At 37.7% G+C, this 23,355-nt stretch overlaps 1 protein-coding gene across 2 annotated transcripts in view; it reads right to left on the bottom strand.

Moving 5' to 3' along the window:
* Positions 1 to 11,314: 11,314 nt before the first annotated feature.
* Positions 11,315 to 23,355, bottom strand: part of SLC26A4 (solute carrier family 26 member 4) — a 57,357-nt gene continuing 45,316 nt past the window's right edge. For both annotated transcript variants that reach the window (XM_004459138.4, XM_058297159.1), the window contains exons 20-21: positions 15,745 to 15,825; positions 11,315 to 13,624 (exon numbers count right to left, since the gene is read on the bottom strand). In XM_004459138.4, the coding sequence (XP_004459195.2) occupies positions 13,601 to 13,624; positions 15,745 to 15,825 (105 nt within the window). In that variant the 3' untranslated portion in view covers positions 11,315 to 13,600. The remainder of the gene's footprint in view (positions 13,625 to 15,744; positions 15,826 to 23,355) is intronic.

The following is a 23,355-nucleotide window of genomic DNA, read 5'->3' as shown; positions in this document are numbered from 1 at the left end:
AAATGGAAGTCTGGTCTACCTTCACCCTTGCCTAGGGTGCCAGAGGAAATCAGAATGAATCTTGTCTGTCCAGGATCCAGTGCAGGATACTTCTTTGGCCCCCTCTGAATACCCCAAGTGACAACCAAGCCACTTCCTTGGAACCTGCTAGTATTTTAAGTGCTCTTCAACCATCACCAGTGTCTTAACCCACACCCTCAACATCCACTAGAATTGACTGAGATGTTTTGGCAGAGTAGTTAAGAGCTTGGACTAGAATTTTAGTTTTGCCACTTCCTGAGGGGCTTTAGGCAACTGAACTTTTTCTTGCCTCCATTTCCATTATCTGTAAAACGAGGATAGGGAAGTGGACTTGGCCCAATGGATAGGGCCTCTGCCTCCACATGGGAGGTCCGCGGTTCAAATCCCAGGCCTCTTTGACCCATATGGAGCTGGCCCATACGCAGTGCTGATGCACAAGGAGTGCCCTGCCACGCAGGGGTGTCCCCACGTAGGGGAGCCCCACGCACAAGGAGTATGTCCCGTAAGGAGAGCCACCCAGCGTGAAAGAAAGTGCAGCCTGCCCAGGAATGGCGCCGCACACATGGAGAGCTGACACGAGACGACGCACGAAAAAAGAAACACAGATTCCTGGTGCCGCTGATAAGGATAGAAGCGGTCACAGAAGAACATGCAGCGAATGGACACAGAGAGCAGACAACCGGAGAGGTTGTGTAAGGGGAGAGAAATAAATAAAAAATAAATCATTTTAAAAATAAATAAAATAAAATGAGGATAAATGTACCCATCCATGGGTTGTTTTGGAGATTGTTTTGGAGATCGAGCTAAATGGATTAGCATCACACCCAACACAGTACTGAACAAGCATTAAAGCAATGTTAACTCTCTTCATTGTTGTTGTCACCATTGCCACGGTCCAACTAATGAGGTGATGTCCACTAGGTGGCACCAGCCTTCAGTAAATAAAATCTCCCACATACACTGTATTTCATGAAAAATGTGAAAGTCCTAGGAAGAGACAGAAATAAAACTGAAATGGTAATAAGTGAATGTACATACATAAATGTATTTTGGCCCCCAAACTGAACATTTGCTCCATAATAATTACCTAACGTATGTTTTCAGGCCCCAAGAGATTGTGATGCAGGGGGTCAGCAGACAAACTTTGAGGAAGCCTCCTATTCTGAATCCAGGTGTGGTGGTATTTGGCTGACTGGGGCTTTTATTGCAGAAATCTATTCCTCCAGCTTTTGTTTTGCTGGGAAGGCTAAGGTTTGGAGAAGGACCCTGCAGGCCAGAAATTTTTGGCTAAGGTACCTTGGGAGGAAACGTTAATGAGGAAGAGAAAAAAGAATAGACAGCTGGCATAGGGGCAGCACTTGACTGGAAGAGCAAAGAAGTTTAAATAGCATTTTTAGAAAGTTTTTCTATATGATAAGAAATATCAACATAGACATGCTTTCTGAGACGATCACTGCGTGGTGGACTCGCTGACCTTCGGGGCTGGATGTCCGTACTTCCAGTCCATTTGCCACCAGAGTCCTGTTATCTCTGAAGACAGAGAAGAGGGATCCTGTGCCCCGAGCTTTGAAGATCCTCAAAGCAGCAGGTCATGAGAGAAACCAGAGAAACCTGTTCTTCCTGAGACTTCAGCAACCAAGTAAAAAATTAACTTGGTTTGGGGATGATGGTTTAAATCTCCTGCCAAAGTTGTAAGCGGCCAGCCAGTATTTGGTTTCCAGGTTTCTGGTTTGTGAAGGAAACAGGTCTAAGACTATGGGTTGGAATCTTCTCCAGGGACCCCTTGCCATTAAATGGGGAGCAGCCCCCCAGGTATAAGGCCACACCATTGGGCCCGGGCTTAAAAAAAATGAATATATTGGAATTGGTTTTACTCATCCAAGGTCTGTCCAAAAATCAAAATGGTAAATAAGTAGAGCTCTAAAGTAAAGGAAAACTGTTGTCCTGTAGATTGTATTTTAAAGCATTGGGAACAATTTGGTTATAAGCCAAGAATAAAAAGAATGAAATTATTGTGCAAAACCACATGTCCACTTTGCAAATTAGAGAATGGTCGGGAATAGCCTTCAAAGAGATCTCTTGAATACAATATTTTACAGTTTAAACTTATCTTGTAAGAGAATGAGAAAATGAAACAAAATCACATATGTATAATCTTTTATGTCTGTATCAGAATAAAAATTTGCAGAAGAGGGTGCAAAATTATAATTCAAACTAGGAAGTTTTATATTTCTGTGTTTCTGGTTTTGTGTGCCTAGCTTTCTATTTGTGTTTGCCTATTTGTTCAATATATATTTTCATACCTCCAGATGGTAATATCAAATTAGCAAATGAAAACTCTTGACAGAGCTCTATTCAAATTGCTAAAAATTAAATAAGTGCTTTATAATTGTAAATGAGTACTCTTGGAGTCCCAAAATTAGAAAAGCCAAGCTCCTCGTTCTCTTTTAAATTTATAAGCTAAGATATTCAGACTTTGGCCAATTTAATTTCACAGGATATGTACTGAAAGTCATATAGACATCTGAATAGAGAAACTATTGGAAAAAGAGGTTAAAAAAAGGGGGAGGGGTGATTTCCTAAGCTACTTGGCCTACCCTGCCACCAGGGACTAACCTTGAGTGAATTCAGGGGTCTCATTAAAACCATTTGAGGGCGCTATGGGTGAAAGATTGGGTGCAGAAAGAAGGGGGAAATGTAGGTTTAACCTAGAATTCTTTTCACTAGGTCAGGAGATTAAGAGCGATAGGGACAGAGGGACTATTACAGAATAAATCTTGTTTTACATAGTTTGTTCTGTAAAAAATATTAACAGCCTTAGAATGAGAGTTATTAATAACCCAATTGTCAAAGTTTAGTAAGTATATCAGTCAGCCAGAGGGGTGCTGTTGCAAAGTACCAGAAATCAGTTGGTTCTTACAAAGGATATTTACTTGGGGTTGAAGCTTAGAGTCACAAGGCCATAAAGAGTACATTTCTTCCCTCACCAAAGTCTTTTGCCATGTGTTGGAGCAAGATTACAGGCGATGTTTATGAGGGTTCAGCTTTCTTCCTCCTAAATGTCTTTCTCACTGGGTCGCAATTCTTTCTGAGCTTAGCTGCTCTGTCTTCTCCACAGAGTCAGCTGTAGACTTTCAGGCTTTCTCTCTTGCTGGGGCCTCTGCCATGTCTATGGGGCCATCTCTGTTTCTTTGTGTCCTTCTCCTGTGTGTTTACTTCCTGGGGCTCTAGCATCAAAACCCCAAACTTTCTCCTCTGCCATGTTGTTTTCTCTGTGAGGACTCAATGTCCTACTGACATGGCAGAATCAAAACCCCAGTCTTAATTTAATCAAGTAAAAGTGAAACCTCTGCACCTAATATAATCTAATATGCCCCCAGTTTACAAACATAATCCAATATCTATTTTTGGAATTCATAAACAATATCAAACTGCTACGGTAAGTAAAGGGAAATGTCCTTGAAAATAATGGAAAGATGTTTTCTAGATTATGCTGGAAACAAATTAAACAAATATAGTATATTCTCCAGAGGCTGATAATTAGTATGCTTTTAAGGTTATATATAATTTTGGGGTGTTATGGAAACAAAGAGCTTTTAATCTCCTATGAAGAAAAAAGAACACATTTCTTATGTAAATTTCATTATTTTAATTTTATTCTACTTCGGAGTAATCTCCCTAGGTTTATACAGATACTAATAAAATAAGTTAGCATTAAGTCTGTTAAATCTTTAATGCCTCTTCTAATTACCCTCTGTCTCCTTTCCTTAGGCAATCTCATCCCAACCATAACTGCCTTCCCTCACGGTCTTTACAAACACTCATATAATGGTAGACGTTTTGTTTTTTTGATCCCTAAATTTATCTCTCCTGCCCAGACCTGTCCTCTAACCTTCTCACTCATTTGCTTACTTGAAATTTAGCATGTCCAAATTTGGAACTCTTAGATTCCGTCTCCCCAAACACAGCACTAAAGAGTAGGGGTGCTTGTTGAGGTCCAAGTTCTGCCTTTCCTCATAACCTCCAACTTTTTTGAATCAGACATTTTAATTGTTTTATTCTTATGCAAAGTGCCTGGTAAACGTTACTGGTGTTCTAGGTTTTCCCTCCTTCCCTAGACATTTGGAAGGATTGTGTTTATCCACCTCCTTGAAGTTAGACTTGACTGGAACTTACTGTGTTCACTGAAATGTGAGTGAAAGTTAGCGTGTTGCTTGTGGGTGGAAGTATTTAAGAGCAGGCGCACAGCTCTCCTTGCTTTCTTTTGTACCAGGATGATCATGTGTTGGATATAGATGCCATCAGATCAGAGCAGCCTGGACTGCTGTGCCATCACGTGGTGGAAAATTGTCCTAGACCCACGGCAAACTCTGAATGAGAAAGGAAAACAAGCAAACAAACAGAAAACACCTCTGTGGTATAAGTCACTGAGGTCTGTGCTTTTTGTTGTGTTTTTGGTTCTGAGGGGTGTGTGTTTATGTGTTTCTGTTTATTGCAGTATAATCACACTTATCCTGATGGATATGAGTGCTGTCCAAATGCAGATTTAAGACAAATCTACAGCCCCTGCTTCCAACCAGCTGGCCACCCCTAAACCTCGCCAAACTAGAAATTCTGGAGCTGCCAATGTTCCTAAACCATCCCTCTTCAACTGTCGCTAATTTTAGTAAATTAGCATTACTGTCCACTTAGTTGCTCAATCAAGAGCCAGAAAAAGGGATCATCTTAACTCTTCCCTCTTTCTCATCCCCACATTTTGATCCCTCAGTTTTCCTAAATATGTCTAAAATTTGTTGTGTACATTTGCAAGAGCTTTCTTCCTGTTCTCCCTGCTTCCAATCTTAGAATACATATAATACCTTCACCTGGTAAAAAAACTCGGAAGTTAATAAAGGGTAAACAGTGAAAATTCTCCCTCCTGCTCTTGTCGCTCAGCCATGGTGTTCCTCTTCCTATAGACAACCAAAATGTTCCATTCCTTGTGCATCCTTTGAGAGATAGTCTGCACAGAGAAACAAGCATGCCCGTGAATCTCTCAGAGTCATCTTTTGAAAATTCAAATCTGACCTTATTTTTCCTGGTTTAATGCCTTTCAATAACTTCCCATTAGAAACTTGTGAATTTTAGGACCCTGCCTTGGCAACCTCCCCACATTCCTTCTCTCCACTATACTCCAGTCCTGCTCATCTTTCAGTTCCTAGACAATAATGTTGAGTTCTTTCCTGCCTGGGCTTTTTCCTGTGCTGCACCCTCTGCTTAGAAAATTCCTCCGTAGGTCTGTGCAATTCCTTCCGTAAATATTACCTCCTCAGTGAGCATACGTAGCTCTCCCTCCCTTGTTAACCTCTATCATCACCCTCCATTTGTTGCTTTCAATGCCTCTATCACAAGTAGTCATCAAATATTTGTGGGTATGATTGCTTATTGACTGTCTCTCACACTGGACTATAAGCTCCATGAAAACAAAGACTGTTTTGCTTACCATTCAGTGTATACTAAGTTCTGTTCCTATTACAAAACAGTTGCAGAACAACATTTGAGAAATGAATGAATGAATGAGGAACTGGTAGAAAAACTAGTACCTTGAAAGAAAGAAAGAAAAAAAAAGGCAGTCGAAACTGAAAAGACAAAACAGCCCCGGCTATTTAAATGGGCAAATTTGGCCTTCATAGTGTGTTTCTTTCCTTGAGTAGAGAGTTGTATTCCAACATTCCTCACACCGTGTGACTGGCTGTGTGTCTGGCTAAGCCACCCACCCAGCATGGAGGAGCAGGCTGAGGAGGGCGAAGACCAGGGCGTCACTCCTGACGGTCTCAGTCCTCCAAGTCTTGGAGAGAAGGTGGCAGCAAGCCCAGAGCTTGTATTTTCTCACAGACATTTAATAACTAGTTTCAATAGAAATATTAACAATCATTTCTTCCTTTGTTGTAGGGGTCCAAAGTTCTTTTTTTTTTTTAAAGTAAAAATAGCAGTGACAGTGACTCTGACATCGAAACAGCAAACTGTTTATAAAGATGTATTAACTCCACAATGTTAAATCAGTATCTGCTTCTGCCTTGTATGTTTAAAAATAACCTGTTTTCCCTTTCTTGATCATAGAAGCAATGACTTGTATAATTATAAATAATGGAATACTAGCAAACATTGTTTTAAAAGGATAAACTGTGGTAAATCACATCCATGGAATAAAAATTATTTCTAAATCATTAAAGCTGTTATTAATATTTCTTACTCTGTCCTTGGAAACCAGAAAACAAAAACCTCATTCATCACTACTTTAATTTCATCTTCTGAATTTATTTCTAGGTACCCAGGTCAGCTTATTGGATTAGCTGGGTAATGTAACTCAGCTGTTTGCCTTTATATCTTAGCAGCCTGGAGTATAAAGGCCAAGCTCCTTAATGTAGTATCTAAATCCCCTCATAATCTGGCCACCTTCCAGCCTCATTTCTCACCATTTTCTCCTCTTACTTAATTGAAGGCTTACTGGAGAAAAGTCATCGGCTCACAAATGTGTTCTCATAGTTCAGAGCTCTCCTATTCCACCAAATACTTCTCTACCAGGGATCCAAGGCACAGAAGGATTTCTAGACCTCCTTTTGTATATAGCATAGGCTTGAAGAATGGATCCAAAGGTCCTGCTGTGCTGGGTTCACCACAAATTGATGAACTAGGAAGTAAATTTATCTGGAGGGGGTAAGGTTGACTACTTTGGTCAGCATGCAGAGATAAGATTCATCCTTATGTTTGTGGCAGTGCCATCTAGTTCACAGACGACTTGAAGAGAGCTATACCTGGTCTCCCTTCTGAATAGTCACCCCAGCTTGCAGCACTGGTTAGCCAAGACTTGTATCATTCTTACGCTGATTGTAGATTCTGATCTTTAGATTCTCCTGGGTGGCCTATAGCTCCTCTGTGCCTGAAATAATAGTGAGTGAAGAATGAAGTTGCAGATGAAGGGTATGTTCTCATTGGAAGTCATTGTAAACGCTACCATAGAATGTTAGGTAGTCAACTTATCTTAGCTATAAGAAGTATAATATCAGAAATACTCCACCAGGGAAGAATAGCTATAATATGTGGGCATTTTCGGGACATTGGAGCTGTCCTGCAAGACATTGCAGTGATGGATACAAGCCATTGTATATTTTGTCATAATCTATGAAATTGTGCAGGACAGGGTGTAAACTATAAACTGTAATCCATAATTATAATAAATTGAAACAAATGTATTGCACTAATGAGGGACGTTGATGTGGGAAAGTCTGGCAGGGAGAGGGAGTGGGGCATATGTGAATTCCTGTATTTTTTATGTAACATTTATGTAATCTAAAACTTCTTTAAAAATAAATTAAAAATTTAAAAATAAATAAAGGGAAGCAGATTTGGCTCAACTGATAGAGCATCCATCTACCATGTAGGAGGTGCAGGGCTCAAACCCAGGGCCTCCTGATCCATGTGGTGAGCTGGCCCATGCACAGTGCTGATGCGCGCAAGGAGTGCCGTTCCACGCAGGGTTGTCCCCCACGTGGGGGAGCCCTCTGCACAAGGAGTGTGCCCCCACAAGGAGAGTCACCACGCATGAAGAAAGCACAGCCTGCCCAGGAGTGGCACCACACACACGGAGAGCTGACACAGCAATATGACACAATAATAACAAAAAAGAGACACAGATTCCCAGTGCTACTGACAAGAACGCAAGCGGACACAGATGAACACACAGCGAATGGACACAGAGCAGACAACGGGAGGTGGGGGGGAAGGGAAGATAAATAAATAAATAACAATTTTAAAAAATAAATAAAACTATATTTGTGATTTTAAAAACAGAAAAGAAATATTCCTCCAACTCAGAATTTCCTTGTTCAGCTGTAAGTGTGAGGGTGGTATGATATGGAGAGGTAAAGCTATGCTTGGAATATGTTTTTTGTTTTCCTGTTCCTGAAGCTAACACCATACAATGAGTTTGGACTAAACAACAGGACTTTATTGGCTCATGTTTTGAGGTTAGGAGAAGTTCAAAATTGAGGTGTCAGTAAGGCAATGCTTTCTTCCTGAAAACTGGCATTCTGGAGCTGGCTGCAGCAATCCTTGGTCCTGGGCTCTTCTGTCAAATGGCAGTGCACATGTGGCATCTCCTTTCTCTTCCAGGTCACGTTGACTTTCAAAGTCTTGCTTCCTGTGCCTTTCTCTCTGTCTGCATTTCATTCTGCTTATAAGGAACTCCAATAATAACATTAAGACACACACCTTAACTAAAAGAACCTCATCAGAAGGTCCTGCTTAAAGTGCGTTTATACCTACAGAAATGGATTAATTTAAGAACATGTTTTTCTGGGGGTACTTAGCTCCAAACCACCATAGGATGCTTTTAAAGAGGGTGGGGGGACTCAGAGGGAGGCTTGTGTGTTAAGCTTTCACTCTCTCTCTCTCTCTTTTTTTAACAATATACCATAATTTATTGAATTTGAATAGGTACGTACTTTGTAAAAAAGCAAACCCACTCTTACTATTTACTAAAATAAATATGTGCAAAAACTCTCCAAGAGATGTATACAAGGGTTTCATACTGGCACAAAATAATAAGCAAAAGCTGAAAGCAATCAAAAATAAAAGACTAGTTAAATACATTTTATATAGCAGTGAGAAAGGAAGAATTATTTGGGCATCTTCCTAGGGGTATATTGCAAATATAATGTTAAATGTGAAACCAAATACAAAGTGAAATAAACTATATGATTGAAAAGTTCAAAACAATTATATCAACCCTATAACATAAAAGGAAAGGCTAGTAACCTTGAAAACAATTGGGAGGGTAGCTATTGGTTAGGCATGTTGGGTGGATGCACTTGCCATGTTCACATTGTTCTCTTGATGGTAGTGTTTATGTGAGTGGTTCCTTTTTGATAATCCTTTGGATAATCCTTTGTTTCTTGTTTTTGTATGTGTGTATAAATGCACTAAAATTTAAAATGTAATTATACACATTATCCAATGATCCAGCAGCAATAATTTTAATTCTAGTTCTGTGAAGCTCGTTGACAAAGGGCAAAAAATGGCTAGAGTCTAAAAACAAGGGGGCCTTACTTTGCCTTAAGGTTACAGAGGGCTGAGTTGTTAAAGATTAAAAAGAGTCATCCTTTCAGTCTTGAAGGAAATTGGTAGGGAGGCAGGGAAAGGCAGTAATCTAGACTTAAGGTCATGGATGAAAGCCATGTGATATGAAGAAGCATAGCAAGTGTAAGATACTTAAAGTAACTATGGTTGAGGCATAGTGTGTCAGAAGGTGGATTGCCATCGGGTTTTTGGTAAAGTCAGGGGCCATAACACGCATAACATTGTAGACCATGGTAAAATTATTTTAAAATACTGCGTTCTAATTTGGAATTCAGTGAAAGATTACAGTTAAACATCTTGATTATTGTGGTGATTACACAGAACTATACATGTGCTAAAATTGCATGGCCCTATACAAATACACAAATGAGTGATGAAATTTGAGTGAGCTCTGTGGTTTGTATCAATGCCAGCAGTTTTCTGGGTTTTATATTGTGCTATAGTTGTGCAAGGTGTTAACATTGGGAGAGAATGGATGGAGAACCTCTCTGTACATTTCTTTGCCTTGCTATGAGTCTATAATTATTTCAGAATAAAAAGTTTAAAAGGGAGGAGGGTGTGGCTCCAAATACTGAAGCACCTACTCTAAAACAGTGCTTCGGGGATGGCACTGAAGCTAGAAGGTCTTACGCAAAAACAGTGCCTCTGTATCCAGGCCCAAAGAGGTTCCTAAAGAAAAGGATGGTCACATATTTAAAATGGGGTGTATGGGAAGTGGACATGGTTCAACTGATAGAGCATCCGCCTACCATATGGAGGGTCCAGGGTTCTATACCCAGGGCCTCCTGACCCGTAGGGAGAGCTGGCCCATGCGCAGTGCTACTGTGCGCAAGGAGTGCCATGCCACACAGGGGCGCCCCCACGTAGGGAAGCCCCATGTGCAAGGAATGTGCCCGCAAGGAGAGCCGACCCATATGAAAAAAGCACAGCCCGCCCAGGAGTTGCGCCACACATACGGAGAGCTGACGAGCTGACGCCGCAAGATGACACAACAAAAAAGAGACAGTTTTCCAGTGCAGCCTGACAATACAAGTGGACGCAGAAGAACACACAGCAAATGGACACAGAGAGCAGACAACAGAGGGGAAGGGGAGAGAAATAAATCTTTAAAAAAAAATCTATAACAAAAAAAGAATACTGATAAAATAAATAAAATGGGATGTAGTCAGAGAAATGCAAATCAAAACCATATTGCTATACTACTATATACCCTTAAGAATGGCTCTAATGAAAACAATCCAAGTGTTGGCAGAAATGTGTAGCAACTGGAACTTTAACTCATAGCTGATAGAAGTGTAAATTGGTACAAGCACTTTGGAAAACAGTCTGCAGGAGATCTACTGCAGTATTTACTGAAGCAAAAAATATGTGTATGACCCAGAAACTCCACTCCCATATTATACCCCACAGAATTGTGCACATATGTCTATGGAAAAAAAATTTACAAAAATATTCACAACAGTACTATTCACAAAAGCCAAAAACTAGAAACAACTAAGTAGCCATGGACAGTTGGATGGATAAATAAAGGCTGGTAAATTCAGACAATGGAATATTATACATCAATGAGAATTCATGAATGATCGCTAAATGCAGTAGCATGGATGAATATTCATGATTACAATGGCGAGTGAAAGAAGCCAGACACAAAAGGGAATGGGAAGAGAGAGAGAAACAATCTTGTTTGATTCCATTTCTCTACAGTTCTAAGAACAGGTGTTACAAATCAGGCCAGTTGCTGCAAGGCAGCACAAGAAGGGGTGCTGGGGTGCTGGGGTGCTGGCTCTGTTCGACTTGTTCATTTGGATACCGGCTACACTGGTGTACTTGTTTTGTAAAAATTCTTCAAGCAGTTCACTATGATTTGTACCCTTTTTATATGTGTATCATTCCACAATAGAAATATAAGAATGATAAGATTTAACTAAAATATTTGTGATTTGCATTGTTTATTGCATTGGTTAAGTCTTTACAAAAGAAACTGCACACAGACAAACGAAAATGGAGCTATAAAGATGATGTTAAAATGATGACTGAGCAGAATAATGACAGACTTGAAAAGTAGATTTTTTTTGTTATTATATTTAATAGTTGTGTTCAGAAAGGGCGCCTCGGAGTGGTTTAAAAGACACCTCTACATTTAATTTTAAAATATGAGCAAATCTTTCCAAATACACACATTTGATTTTTCATTTATTATTGAAAGTCATGTATACAATACTGGAATCTTTTCCTATCAATTAAAAATATAACAAAAGACGCTTTTAATTTCAAGTGAAATTTCCCTTGAAAATACAGAATTAAAGGTATACTTACTATTCACAAATGCATAGAAAAGACAGTATTTCTAGAGTATGCTTGGGAAACAAGCCAAACAGACTGTGGTCTTGGATGGTCATAATGGACCAAAGAATTTACAATACTCTAGCTTTATTGTAAAATGTAACTTTGATATTTCCTTTTAAAAAAACAAAACAAAAAAAAAAGAGTAGTGCAAGTTTCCTCTATTGAACAGAGGAGTTCATCTATTTTCTGCAAAACTATTACAGTCTTTCTTGGATTTTTTGCCAGTATAGGCAGGTTGTACTGTGAAAATGAGAACACATTATAATCCTGATTATAATATGCCCAATTTGGAAAGAAATGTGTTCTAAGTCAATTAAAGGCAACATAATCCATGAGCTCTAATGACTATTGCAGTATCACAATCCATTACAACTCACTCAAATTCTAATTTGCAGTATTGGATTGGGGAAGGGAGTGCTCTTAGTCAACCCGTCTGCTCTGATCACTGATCTACTTTCCTTCAAAAGTAGAAATGTTATTTCTGATTGTGTCTCAGAAGAAAAGCAGAGAGAAATGACATTCTGCCTTTGGATTGCCAAACAAGTTTGGTGATTTCATTCTATCTATGTCAAAAGGGGCCAGTATAATTCACAATCAAGTTAGGCAAGACATTGTCTCAGTTGGGGACCTGAGTAGTTACTTTTTTCTAGAAATGAAGTACTTTATTCATTCCAGCATGAAATATATGGAAATAGTCCACAGGACCAAAGCCTATATCATATAAATAATACCTAGATAATTACTGGCACTCAGAAAAGATTAAGTAAAAATAAAAGTTATAAAATTTTCTAGCCTAAAATGCGGATTTTTAGAAATGTATATATTTTCAACTTGTATATTCCATTTAGAATGCTCTATCTTTAAAAAGTCATTTTAAACAGATTACAATAAGCAGTTCATCTTTTAGAATTTTTTTTGAAACAGAATTCAGGTAAGATTATCTACTTTACATACTGCTAAATTTTTAGAGAAAAATATAACTCATTTTACTTACACAGTATTATAGATATTTATATCAAAATTGCTTTTTGTTCAAAATAACACAGTTGTTAAATTCTAAATAGAATATACCTATATATACCTCCACATAATGATCATTTCTGTAGACTAAAATAAATTAAAACTGAATTTTTAAGATACGGTATGCCGCAAACAGTGAACCCTAAGTTAAACAATGGATTTTAATTTAATAGTACAATTCCAAAAAAGTGCTATCATTAATTGTAACAAAAGTTTCACACCAATGCAAGGTGGTGGTAGTAGGTTGGTATATGGGAATCCTATATTTTATGCATGATTGTTCTGTAAACCCAGAAAAGCTTCTCTAATAAATAAATTTTTAAAAGATATAGTATGTCATATACTTTCTTTGATCTTAATTGCAATCCATGGTTATTATCATATCAAAAAATGATTTCTAAGAATCAAGATAAACTCCTTATCTTTTCATTCTTTGAATCAATGTTTCTAAAATATATCAGTTCAGTTCTGTGTCTTTTAAGTGAACCATTTCATTGATTCTTAATTCTGGCTATATAGCTGGTCACAAATAAATACTAATCAAACTCGCATTTTTTAAAATGTTGATTAATTTACCAAAAGAGACTTTGAAGATTTTATTGACTAACTTATTTCATAATTATATTTCAGCATTTAATGTGACTTTACCCTGGGATCAGTGCAGTTTATGAGTCTCAAGTTCAGAAGGAAACTTGATTTTTCATTACGATTAGTCATTCCTGACTCACCTGTCCACAGTGAATCCAACTGAACAAGAGATCCACATGAACGTGATTAGCAAACCTGTCGCGGAGATTGGCGGCATATTCTAATATCAGCAGATCCTGGACATTGCTAAATAGCTTGGATAATTCTCAACCATTTTGCACATTTAAAGAGGGGAGCTATTTTTTTAATAAATAAAGCCTAGAAACAAACTTGGTGCTTCTCTTTCAACATGTAAGAAGGAAGAAAAATACACCCAATGGAAAAGATTGAGCATTTCCATTGACTAGTCCAAAGAAATAATCAATGCAGAAAATGTTTGCATAGAGTGACATTGGTGGGTAAATTTTGCTTCACAGTCCTCGTTGGTAGTGAACTCCTGAGCCCTCTTTCAGGAAGCAAGTGTACGCATAGCCTGAGGAAGCAAAGAGGAAACAAAGCATTAATTCAACTGAATTCTCTTTAGGTCTACATTATGTTTTTTACAACATGTTTTTATAGTATTGGTTGCTTACCTTTGCTCATCCCAGGTATATCACCTCACAATAAAAAGTAAAAAACTTATCCTTGTGCCTTGCTGTACTTTAATTACATTTCATAAAAAGCAATAATTACTATTTGAGTACTCACCATGTAAAGTAACAGAACATCCTTTAATTTTCATAACTCTGTGAAGTATTACTATTCCTATTTTACATGAAGAAACTAAAATGGATACACGGTGAGTAATTTGCCCTAGGTGCACAGCTAATAAGTAGCAGAATCAGGATTAGCACTCAGGTCAGTCTTATCCTAAATCCAATGCCCTTAAAACAACTCTGCTCTACTGGCTCACTAGCTACAGGAACCCTACCATGAATCCTTTTATTCAGAAATCAATAAATCCTCCTAAAATGGAATAATATCCACAAGTTCCAATTTTGATATATGGATTTTTATTCAAATTGTCAGCCCTATATCCATGGAATTATAAACTTCTAAAGCTGGAAAGACTTCTCAGCTCAATAATGACTTTCTTAGGTTTACTAAGCTAGTGGTTTAAGATCAAGGTCTTCTGATTTTCACTCTAGCAATTTATTTTCTCCACAAATATATTCCCTGTCTTTCATCCCCACTGCCTGATTTTACTATAGGGGTTTGACTGCTATTCTTTTCAACATTTTTATTAGGACCTGGAAAAGGCAGAGAAGGTGTACTTAACAGATTTGAAGATGACTCCAGTGGGGGTGGATAGTTAATATGCTGGATGACAGATTCAGAATTCAAAACTGCCAATAGACTGGAACCAACCACATGTGAGCTAGCAGAAATATACGTAGTTCTGCACTAGGGTCACAAACTAATGATGTGAACATGAGTGGGGAGCCCAGCTGGATCACAGTTTGTGTGAAAATGCCCAAATCTTTACTTGAACCCTGCTCAGTAGAAGCCAAGAGTTTGATGTAACTATTATGTGAGCAAGCACATTTTTAAATTGCAGTAATAGAATTATCTTGATGAGATCAAGGTACGGCATGGTTGCATAATCTTCTGCTGGCCTGACCACACCTGGGGTTCTCTGTCCCCTTCTTGGCCAGAAAAGCATTGAGAGATTGTGTTTATGAAGATGATAGAGGGAACTTGAGGAATTTTCCCTGAAGGAGAGAATGTGGAGGCAATAGAGCTATTCTCAAATACTTGAAGGACTGATCAGTAGGAGGGTATGTGTTGCTAGAGAAGGCAGATCTCAGGCCATCAGATGACTATTACAGAGAGGTCAGTTTCAGCTTTGTAAGCACACCTAACATTTGATACTACCACTGTGTAACCAGCTGCCTTGACAAGGCACTAGGTGCCATTTTCTGGAAATGGCCATACAAAAACTAAATGAACAAACTCTCCATTAGGGATGTTATGTAAGGAATTCTTACATGGGCTAGGATGTTGAAACTACCTGATCACTAAGAAATTTTCAACTTTCAAATTTTATGCTCTTCCCTTGTTGTTCCAGTTTTACTCAGTAGTGGAGCTACAAATTTCCCACAGATACTAACTACTTCAAGTTTCAGTCAAATTTCCTGGAAAAAGTCTGATACCAGAAGAGCATCAGAAGTACATAGAATGAGTCTTGAGTGGAGGGAGTATCTTTCTTAAGACATTACCAGTCAGATGAAGAAAGATTCCTGTTCCTCACTGACTACTCCTGAAGCTTGTGAGTAGTTATTCCTGGGTTAGAACTTCCCTCAATTCACTTTCCCCCTATCACGCTGGCCTTAAATCTCTGAAAGAAAAGTATCCACAGGCTTAGGTATGAAATCAGGAGCAGTGTATTGGCTGCCGCAAAAGGGCAACTTGAGGCAACAGTTCTCCAAGTACTGTCTTCAAGGGACAATTTTTGTTTACCATTTTCCCCTTCTGGGAAGTCATTCCTTTAGTATTTTTAAAAATTATTTTCCCTAAACAGTTCTTAATCAGACATAATAACTATTTGTAGTATTCTATTTATTCAAGATTTAACTCCAACTTATTTTCTTAAAAAGAAAATAATGATCATACCTCATCCTGGACATCAAGTTCTTCAATCATCTCTGCTTCTATTAACTCAAGAGGATCTTTACATTCCTGGATGAGGGTGATCTTGACAAAGAGAACAAAGAGAGTATTCAGTGGAAATAGAATTGCATCAACCCACCTGATACTCCACCAAAAATGACTAAAAGCTTTGCTGATACTTCTCATCCATTATATACAGACTTCAAAATCTGTTTTCTTGTTTTTTTTAATATTTTCCACCTTGGAATTCTCCTCATTTTTTCACCTTCAAGGGTGAAATAATGGGAGATTTAAAGCCAAGCTACAAATTGGAGCTGTCCTGAGATAGTAAAATAAAGGGATTGGGAGAGGATCATATCACCACATCCACTTCATCACATCTACCTGAAGAAAAGGAAAGAACCACAGGCAGAGCTTTTAGCATAATTTACCACATATTTACTATGTATCAGAGTTGGTACTAGACAACAAGAGCACACAGAAGTATAAAGTTTCTGACCTGACAGGCTACAAGTAATACTCAACGCACTGTCCAATGAACCAGTATATTAATACACACACTCAATTATAGTCACTCTAACATTTGTTCAGAATCAAAGAACTCATCCCAATGAGTAATATAATGATGGTAGGTGCCCTCTTGGTTATTGGTTTTTGTGACATCTGTGACTTAACATCTTGGATCAAAGTAAGGGTATAGACAAATAAAACTAATTTCACATTAAGAAAGAACTTAATACTGTGGTCTTATTTTATGTTTGTTTGTTTTTTTTAACAAATCAATTTTACTGATACATATTAATAAAGCATACAATTCATCCAAAGCATACAATCACTTATACCAAATACAGGTGCTATTTGGTATAATCACATAGTTGTGCATTCATCACTTCAATCATTATTAGAGCATTTTCATATTTCATTAATAATTATTATTCACTTTTAAATCTCTCTATGCTTCCCCTGCTGTACATAGCTACTATTTCTGGCTATTCTTGCACGTTTATTTATTTTTAATTTTTAAGCAGTTTTATTGAGATATATTTACATACCATACCATCTTTCCAAATATATAATCGATGGATTTTAGTATAATCACAATGTTGTGCATTCATCACCACAAAAATATTTTAGAACCATTTCATTACTCAAAAAACCCCTGAACTCCATATCCTTTAGTAGTCACCTCACAATTCCTCTGTCCTTCCCCAGCCTTACACAACCACTGACCTAATTTCATCTTAATAAATTGATTTATATCTACATTTTATATAAATGGAATCATACAATATGTAGTACTTTGTGTCTGCTTTTTTTCACTTAGCATAATGTTTTAATACACATTGTAGTATTAACATATATTAGTTGTTTCAAAGAAAAGCGGTCTTACATATGCAATATTACCCCATTCATATTTCACATGTGGTTTTACTGTGTTACATTTTATAGCTTTCCTTTTATTAGTATACATGACCTTAGATTTTCCCTTTAAACTACTTCCATACCTATATAATAGTACTGCTAGTTCCAAAGATTATTTTGGCTTTCTCCTTTTCTATTCATTTCCAAAGATTAACACACATCCTTTATAACCATTCTGCACAAGATAACCCTCAGCTTTCCATTCTCTAACCTCATTTTATTTTCTGGTGATCCATACTCAAGTTATTAACTCCATGAAATTACACAATATATTTAGTTCATAACAGATCAATCGTATAGTATTTGTCCTTTGTGTCTGGCTTGCTTCACACAACATAACGTCCTCCAGGTTTCATCCATGTTGTCATCATATGCTTTACAACTTCATTTCTTCTTACTACTGCATAATATTCCACTGTGTGAATACATCACAGTTTGTTTATCCATTCTTTGGTTGATGGACACGTCGGTTGTTTCCATCTTTTGGCAATCATGATAACACCAATATGAACATAGGTGCGCAGATGTCTGTTTGTGTCACTGCTCTCAGTTCTTCTGAGTGTATACCCAGGAGTGGTATTGCTGGATCATGTGGCAAATCTATATTCAACCTCTTTAGGAACTGCTAAACAGTCCTCCACAGTGGCTGTACCATTCTACGTTCCCACCAACAGAGAATAAGTGTTTCTATCTCTCCACATGCTCTCTGACACTTGTAGTTCTCTTTCTTATTAATAGCGGTCATTCTGATAGGTGTGAAATGATCTCTCATTGTAGTTTTGGTTTGCATTTCCCTAATCACTAGTAATGTTGCACATTTTTTTGTGTGTTTTTTGTTGTTTTTCTTTTGCCATTTGTATTTCTTCTTTGAACAAATGTCTTTTTAAGTATTTTTCCCAGTTTTTTAATTGGATCATTTGTCTTTTTACTGTTGAGTTGAAGCATTTCTTTATATATCATGGGTATTAAACCCTTATCAGATATGTGATATCCAAATAATTTTCCCATTGTGTTGGCTGCCTTTTCACCCTTTTGACAAAGTCCTTTGAGGTGCAAAACTGTCTAATTTGGCAGAAGTTCCATTTATCTATTTTTCCTTTTGTTGCTTATTCTTTGGGTGTATGGTCCAAGAACCACCACCTACCACAAGGTCTTTGATGATGTTTCCCTACATTTTCTTCCAGCATTTTTTTCATTTTGTTTTTTTGGTGTGTTTTTTGTTGGTTGGTTGGTTGGAAGGAAGGAAGGAAGGAAGTACTGGGGATTGAACCCAGGACCTTGTACATGGGAAACAGGTGTTCTACCACTGAGCTACATCTGCTCCCCAATGAGCATTGGTTTTTTTCATTTGCTTGTTTGTTTTGTTTTTGGGAGGTACCAGGGATTGAATCCAGAACCCTGTACATGGGAAGGAGGTGCTCAACCACTTGAGGACATCCACTCCCCTCTTCTAGAGTTTTATGGTCCTGGCTTTTGTATTTAGGTCTTCGATCCATTTTGAATTTATTCCTGTATAGGCAGTGAGTAAGGGGTCCTCTTTCATTCTTTCAGTTATGGATATCCAGGTCTCTTGGCACCATTTATTGAAGAGATTGTTTTGTCCCATTGACATGAACTTGATAGGTTTGTCAAAAACCAGTTGACCATACAGGTGAGGGCTTACTTCTGGACTCTCAATTCTATTCCACTCATTGATGTGTCTGTCTTTATGCCAGTACCATGCTGTTTTGACCACTGTAGCTTTATAATCTGTTTCAGGGTCAGGCAGTGAAATCCCTCCTGTGTCATCTTTTTTAGAATACTTTTGACTATTCAGGTACACTTTCCCTTCCAAATGAATTTGGTAAATGCCTTTTCTATTTCTGGAAAGTAGGCTGTTGGAGTTTTGATTGGTATTGCATTGACTCTATAATCCAGTTTGGGTAGGATTGACATTGTCATGATATTTAGTCCTTCAATCCATAAACATGGGATGTATTTCCATTTGTTTAGGTTTTCATTGATTTCTTTTAGCATTGTCTTATAGTTTTTTGCATATAGGTCCTGCTCTTCTTTGGTTAAATTAATTCCTAGGTATTTGAGTCTTTTTGTTGCTATTATAAATGGAATTTTTTTCTCTGATTTCCTCCTCAGATTGTTCAGCACTAGTGTACAGAAACATAACTGATTTTTGCATGCTGATTTTATATCCTGCAGCTTTGTTGAACTCCTTTATTAGCTCAAGGAGATTTGTCATAGACATTTCAGAATTTTCTAAATATAGGATCATGTCTTCTGCAAATAGTGAGAGTTTTACTTCTTCCATTCCTATTTGGATGCCTTTTAATTTTTTTTCTTGTCTAATTGCACTAGTTAGAATTTCTTGCACAATGTTGAATAACAAAGGTGACATCCTTATCTTGTTTCCAATCTTAGAGGGAAAGCTTTCAACACTTCCCCATTGGTACAATGTTGGCTATGGGTTTTTCATATATGTCCTTTATTATTTTGGGAATTTTCCTTCTATTCCTATCTTTTGAAGGGCTTTTATCAAGAAACAGTGTTGGATTTTGTTGAATGCCTTTTCTGCATTGAAAGAGATAATAACATTTGTTTGTTTTTTAGGAGGTACAAGGGATTGAACCCAGGATCTCATACATGTGAAGCAGGAGTTCAGTCACTGAGCTACACTCACTCCCTGTTTGTTAATTTGGCGTATTACAGCAATTGATTTTATTATGTAGAACTACACTTGCATACCAGGAATAAATCCTAGTTGATTATGATGTATAAGTCCTTTGATATGCTGTTGGATTCTATTTGCAAATATTTTGTTGAGAAATTTTGCATCTATGTTCGTTAGAGAGATTGGTCTGTAATTTTCTTTTCTTTTCTTTTTTTTTTTTTTTTTTAAAGATTTATTTATTTATTTAATTTCCCCCCCTCCCATGGTTGTCTGTTCTTGGTGTCTATTTGCTGCGTCTTGTTTCTTTGTCCGCTTCTGTTGTCGTCAGCGGCACGGGAAATGTGGGCGGCGCCATTCCTGGGCAGGCTGCTCCCTCTTTTCACGCTGGGCGGCTTTCCTCACGGGCGCACTCCTTGCGCGTGGGGCTCCCCCACGCGGGGGACACCCTTGCGTGGCACGGCACTCCTTGCGCGCATCAGCACTGCGCATGGCCAGCTCCACACGGGTCAAGGAGGCCCAGGGTATGAACCACGGACCTCCCATATGGTAGACGGACGCCCTAACCACTGGGCCAAAGTCCGTTTCCCTGTAATTTTCTTTTCTTGTAGTATCTTTATCTGGCTTTGGTATTAGGATGATGTTGTCTTCATAAAATGTATTAGGAAATTTCCCTTCCTCATCAATATTTTGGAAGAGTTTAAACAGCATTGATGTTCTTCTCAAAATGCTTGGTAGAATTCACCTGTGAAGCCATCTGGTTCTGGACTTTTCTTTCTTGGGAGATTTTTAAGGACTGAGTCAATCTCTTTAAATGTGATTGGTTTGTTAAGTTCTTGTACTTCTTGTAGCATCAGTGTAGGTTGTTTGTGCATTTCTAGGAATTTTGTCTAGTTATCTAGTTTGTTGGTATACAGATTCCCATAATATCCTCTTATGATCCTTTTCATTTCTGTGGGGTCTGTCATAACTTGTGCCTTTTCATTTCTGATTTTATTTATTTGCACCTTCTCTCTTTTTTTCTTTGTTAATCTAGCTAAGGGTTTGTCAATTTTATTGATCTTCTCAAAGAACCAGCTTTTGGTTTTATTGATTTTCTCTATTGTTTTGTTCTCAACTTCATTTATTTCTGCTTTAATCTTTATTCTTTCTTTTCTTCCTCTTGCTTTGGGAATGGTTTGCTGATCTTTTTCTAGTTCTCCAGTTGTTCAGTTAGATCTTTGAGTTTATGTCTTTCTTTGTTAATATAGGCTTTAAGGGCTATAAATTTCCCTCTCAGCACTGCTTTTGCTGTATCCTATAAGTTTTGATGTGTTATGTTCTCATTTTCATTCATCTCAATATATTTACTAATTTCATTTACAATTTCTTCTTTGACCCACTGATTATTTAGGAATGTGTTGTTCAGCTTCCACCCATTTGTGATTTTACCTCTTCCCATCTTGTACAGATTTCCAGTTTCATTCCATTATGATCAGAGAAGGTACTTTGTATAACTTTGGTCTTTTTATATTTATTGAGAACTGCCTTGTGACCTAAAATATGGCCTATCCTGGAGAAATACCCACGAGCACTTTGAGAAAAATGTATAACCCGCTGAGTTTAGGTGCGATGTTCAGTATATGTCTGTTAGGTCTACCTCATTGATCATATTGTTTAAGTTCTGTTTCCTTGTTCATCTTCTGTCTAGTTATTCTATCTAATTATGTGAGTTGTGTGTTGAAATCTCCAACTATTATTGTAGAGATGTCTATTTCTCCTTTCAGTTTTGCCAGTTTGTCTCATGTATTTTGGGGCACCCTGGTTAGATGCATAGATATTTATGACTATTATTACTTCCTGGAGGGTTGTCCCTTTTATTAATATATAACGGTCTTCTATATCTCTTATAACTTTTTTGCATTTAAAATCTGTTTTGTCTAATATTAGTTTAGCTACCTCTGCTCTTTTTTGGATACTGTTTGCATGAGTATATTTTTCCAGCCTTTCACTTTCAGCCACTTATATCCCTTATATCTTATATCACTTATATCCCTAGGTCTAAAGTGAGTCTCTTGTAGGCAGCATATGGATGGCTCATATGTATATATTTTTTATCCATTCTGTTATCCTGTATCTCGACTAGGGAGTTTAATCCATTCACATTAAATGATATTACTGTCAATGCGTTATTTACTTCCACCATTTAATTCTTTGGTTTTCATATGCCATATCTTATTTTCATCTGTCTTTTTACTCTTTTTGGTTATTCTTTCTGATATTCTTGCTTACTATACTTTTCTCCAAGCCCTTGTATGTAATCATTTGCTTCTCTTTTGCTGCTCTCAGAATTTTCTCTTTAGCTTTGACATTTGACATTCTGAGTAGTATTTGCTTGGACTGGTTCAATTTGGGTTTATTCTGACTGGGGTACACTGCACTTCTTGGACATGTAAGTTCATTTCTTTCATGAGAGTTGGGAATTTTTCAGCCATTATTTCCTCAAATACTCTTTCTGCCCCTCTTCCATTCTCTTTTCCTTCTGGAACGCCCATGACACATATATTATCTTTTATGTTATAATTCAAATCCCTGATTTCCTGCTCAATTTTTTCTAATTTTTTTTTCTCTTTTCTTTCTCTCTTCAATTTCAGGTGTTCTGTCTTCTGTATCACTTATTCTTTTCTGTCATTTAGAATCTGCTGTTGTAGTTTTATCTCACCTTATTAGTCTTTCATTTAGAATCTTTCATTCCCATGAACTCTGTTACTTTTCTATTCAGGTTTTCAAATTCTTCTTTGTGCTCACACAGTGTCTTCTTGATGTCCTTTATCTCTTTAGCCATATTGTCTTTCAGCTCATTAATTTGATTTTGGAAATTTGCATGCATCTCGTTGATTATTTGTCTCAAATCTTGTCTCTTCTGGGGCTTTGGTTGGGCCATTTCTTCCATTTTCTTAGTATGGCTAATAATTTTTTGCTGATGTCTAGGCATCTGATTAGGATGGTAAGCTTACTCAGATGCTCAATTTCTTTTTGTAGGAATTTAGTGGAGGGAGGCTGTGTGTTACTACTATTCTTTGATTCTTGGTTGAACCTGTTCTGGGTCTTTAGGATTGTCCCTGTTAGTTGCTCAAATCTGGGCACTGGACCAGTAATGGGCTTTGGGGAGGGAGTCTATAAAGACTGGAAAAAGTCTTTCATCCTTGTTTACTCAATTCCCTCATGTGCACTTCCTTGGTCTGCCTGTACATGGTGCACTTCATCACACCTCTCAGTTCAAAGCCTGATAGGAGTGGTATTGCTGCAACATAGACTGGATCAATGTGGTAGAGGGTCCTGCCAGTAAGTTAAGAGCCTCACAATTCAAACTACCTCAAAGTTCTCCAGTCTTTACTGGCAGGTCCCTCCCTTTTCCCATGTCAGAAATAATTCCACTCCTTTTTGCATCCTCAATATCCAGTCCCGGTCTGTAGAGAGGGTGATTGGGAGGGTTGGATCTCTTTAGTTCTTCACTGGCTCCCAAGGCAAATAGTGGTGCAGCCCCACCC

This window comes from Dasypus novemcinctus, chromosome 5 (genome assembly GCF_030445035.2).
Source record: "Dasypus novemcinctus isolate mDasNov1 chromosome 5, mDasNov1.1.hap2, whole genome shotgun sequence".
Lineage (NCBI taxonomy): Eukaryota > Metazoa > Chordata > Mammalia > Cingulata > Dasypodidae > Dasypus > Dasypus novemcinctus.
Note: the sequence above shows the minus strand (reverse complement) of the source record. Positions and strands in the feature narration are given on the sequence as shown.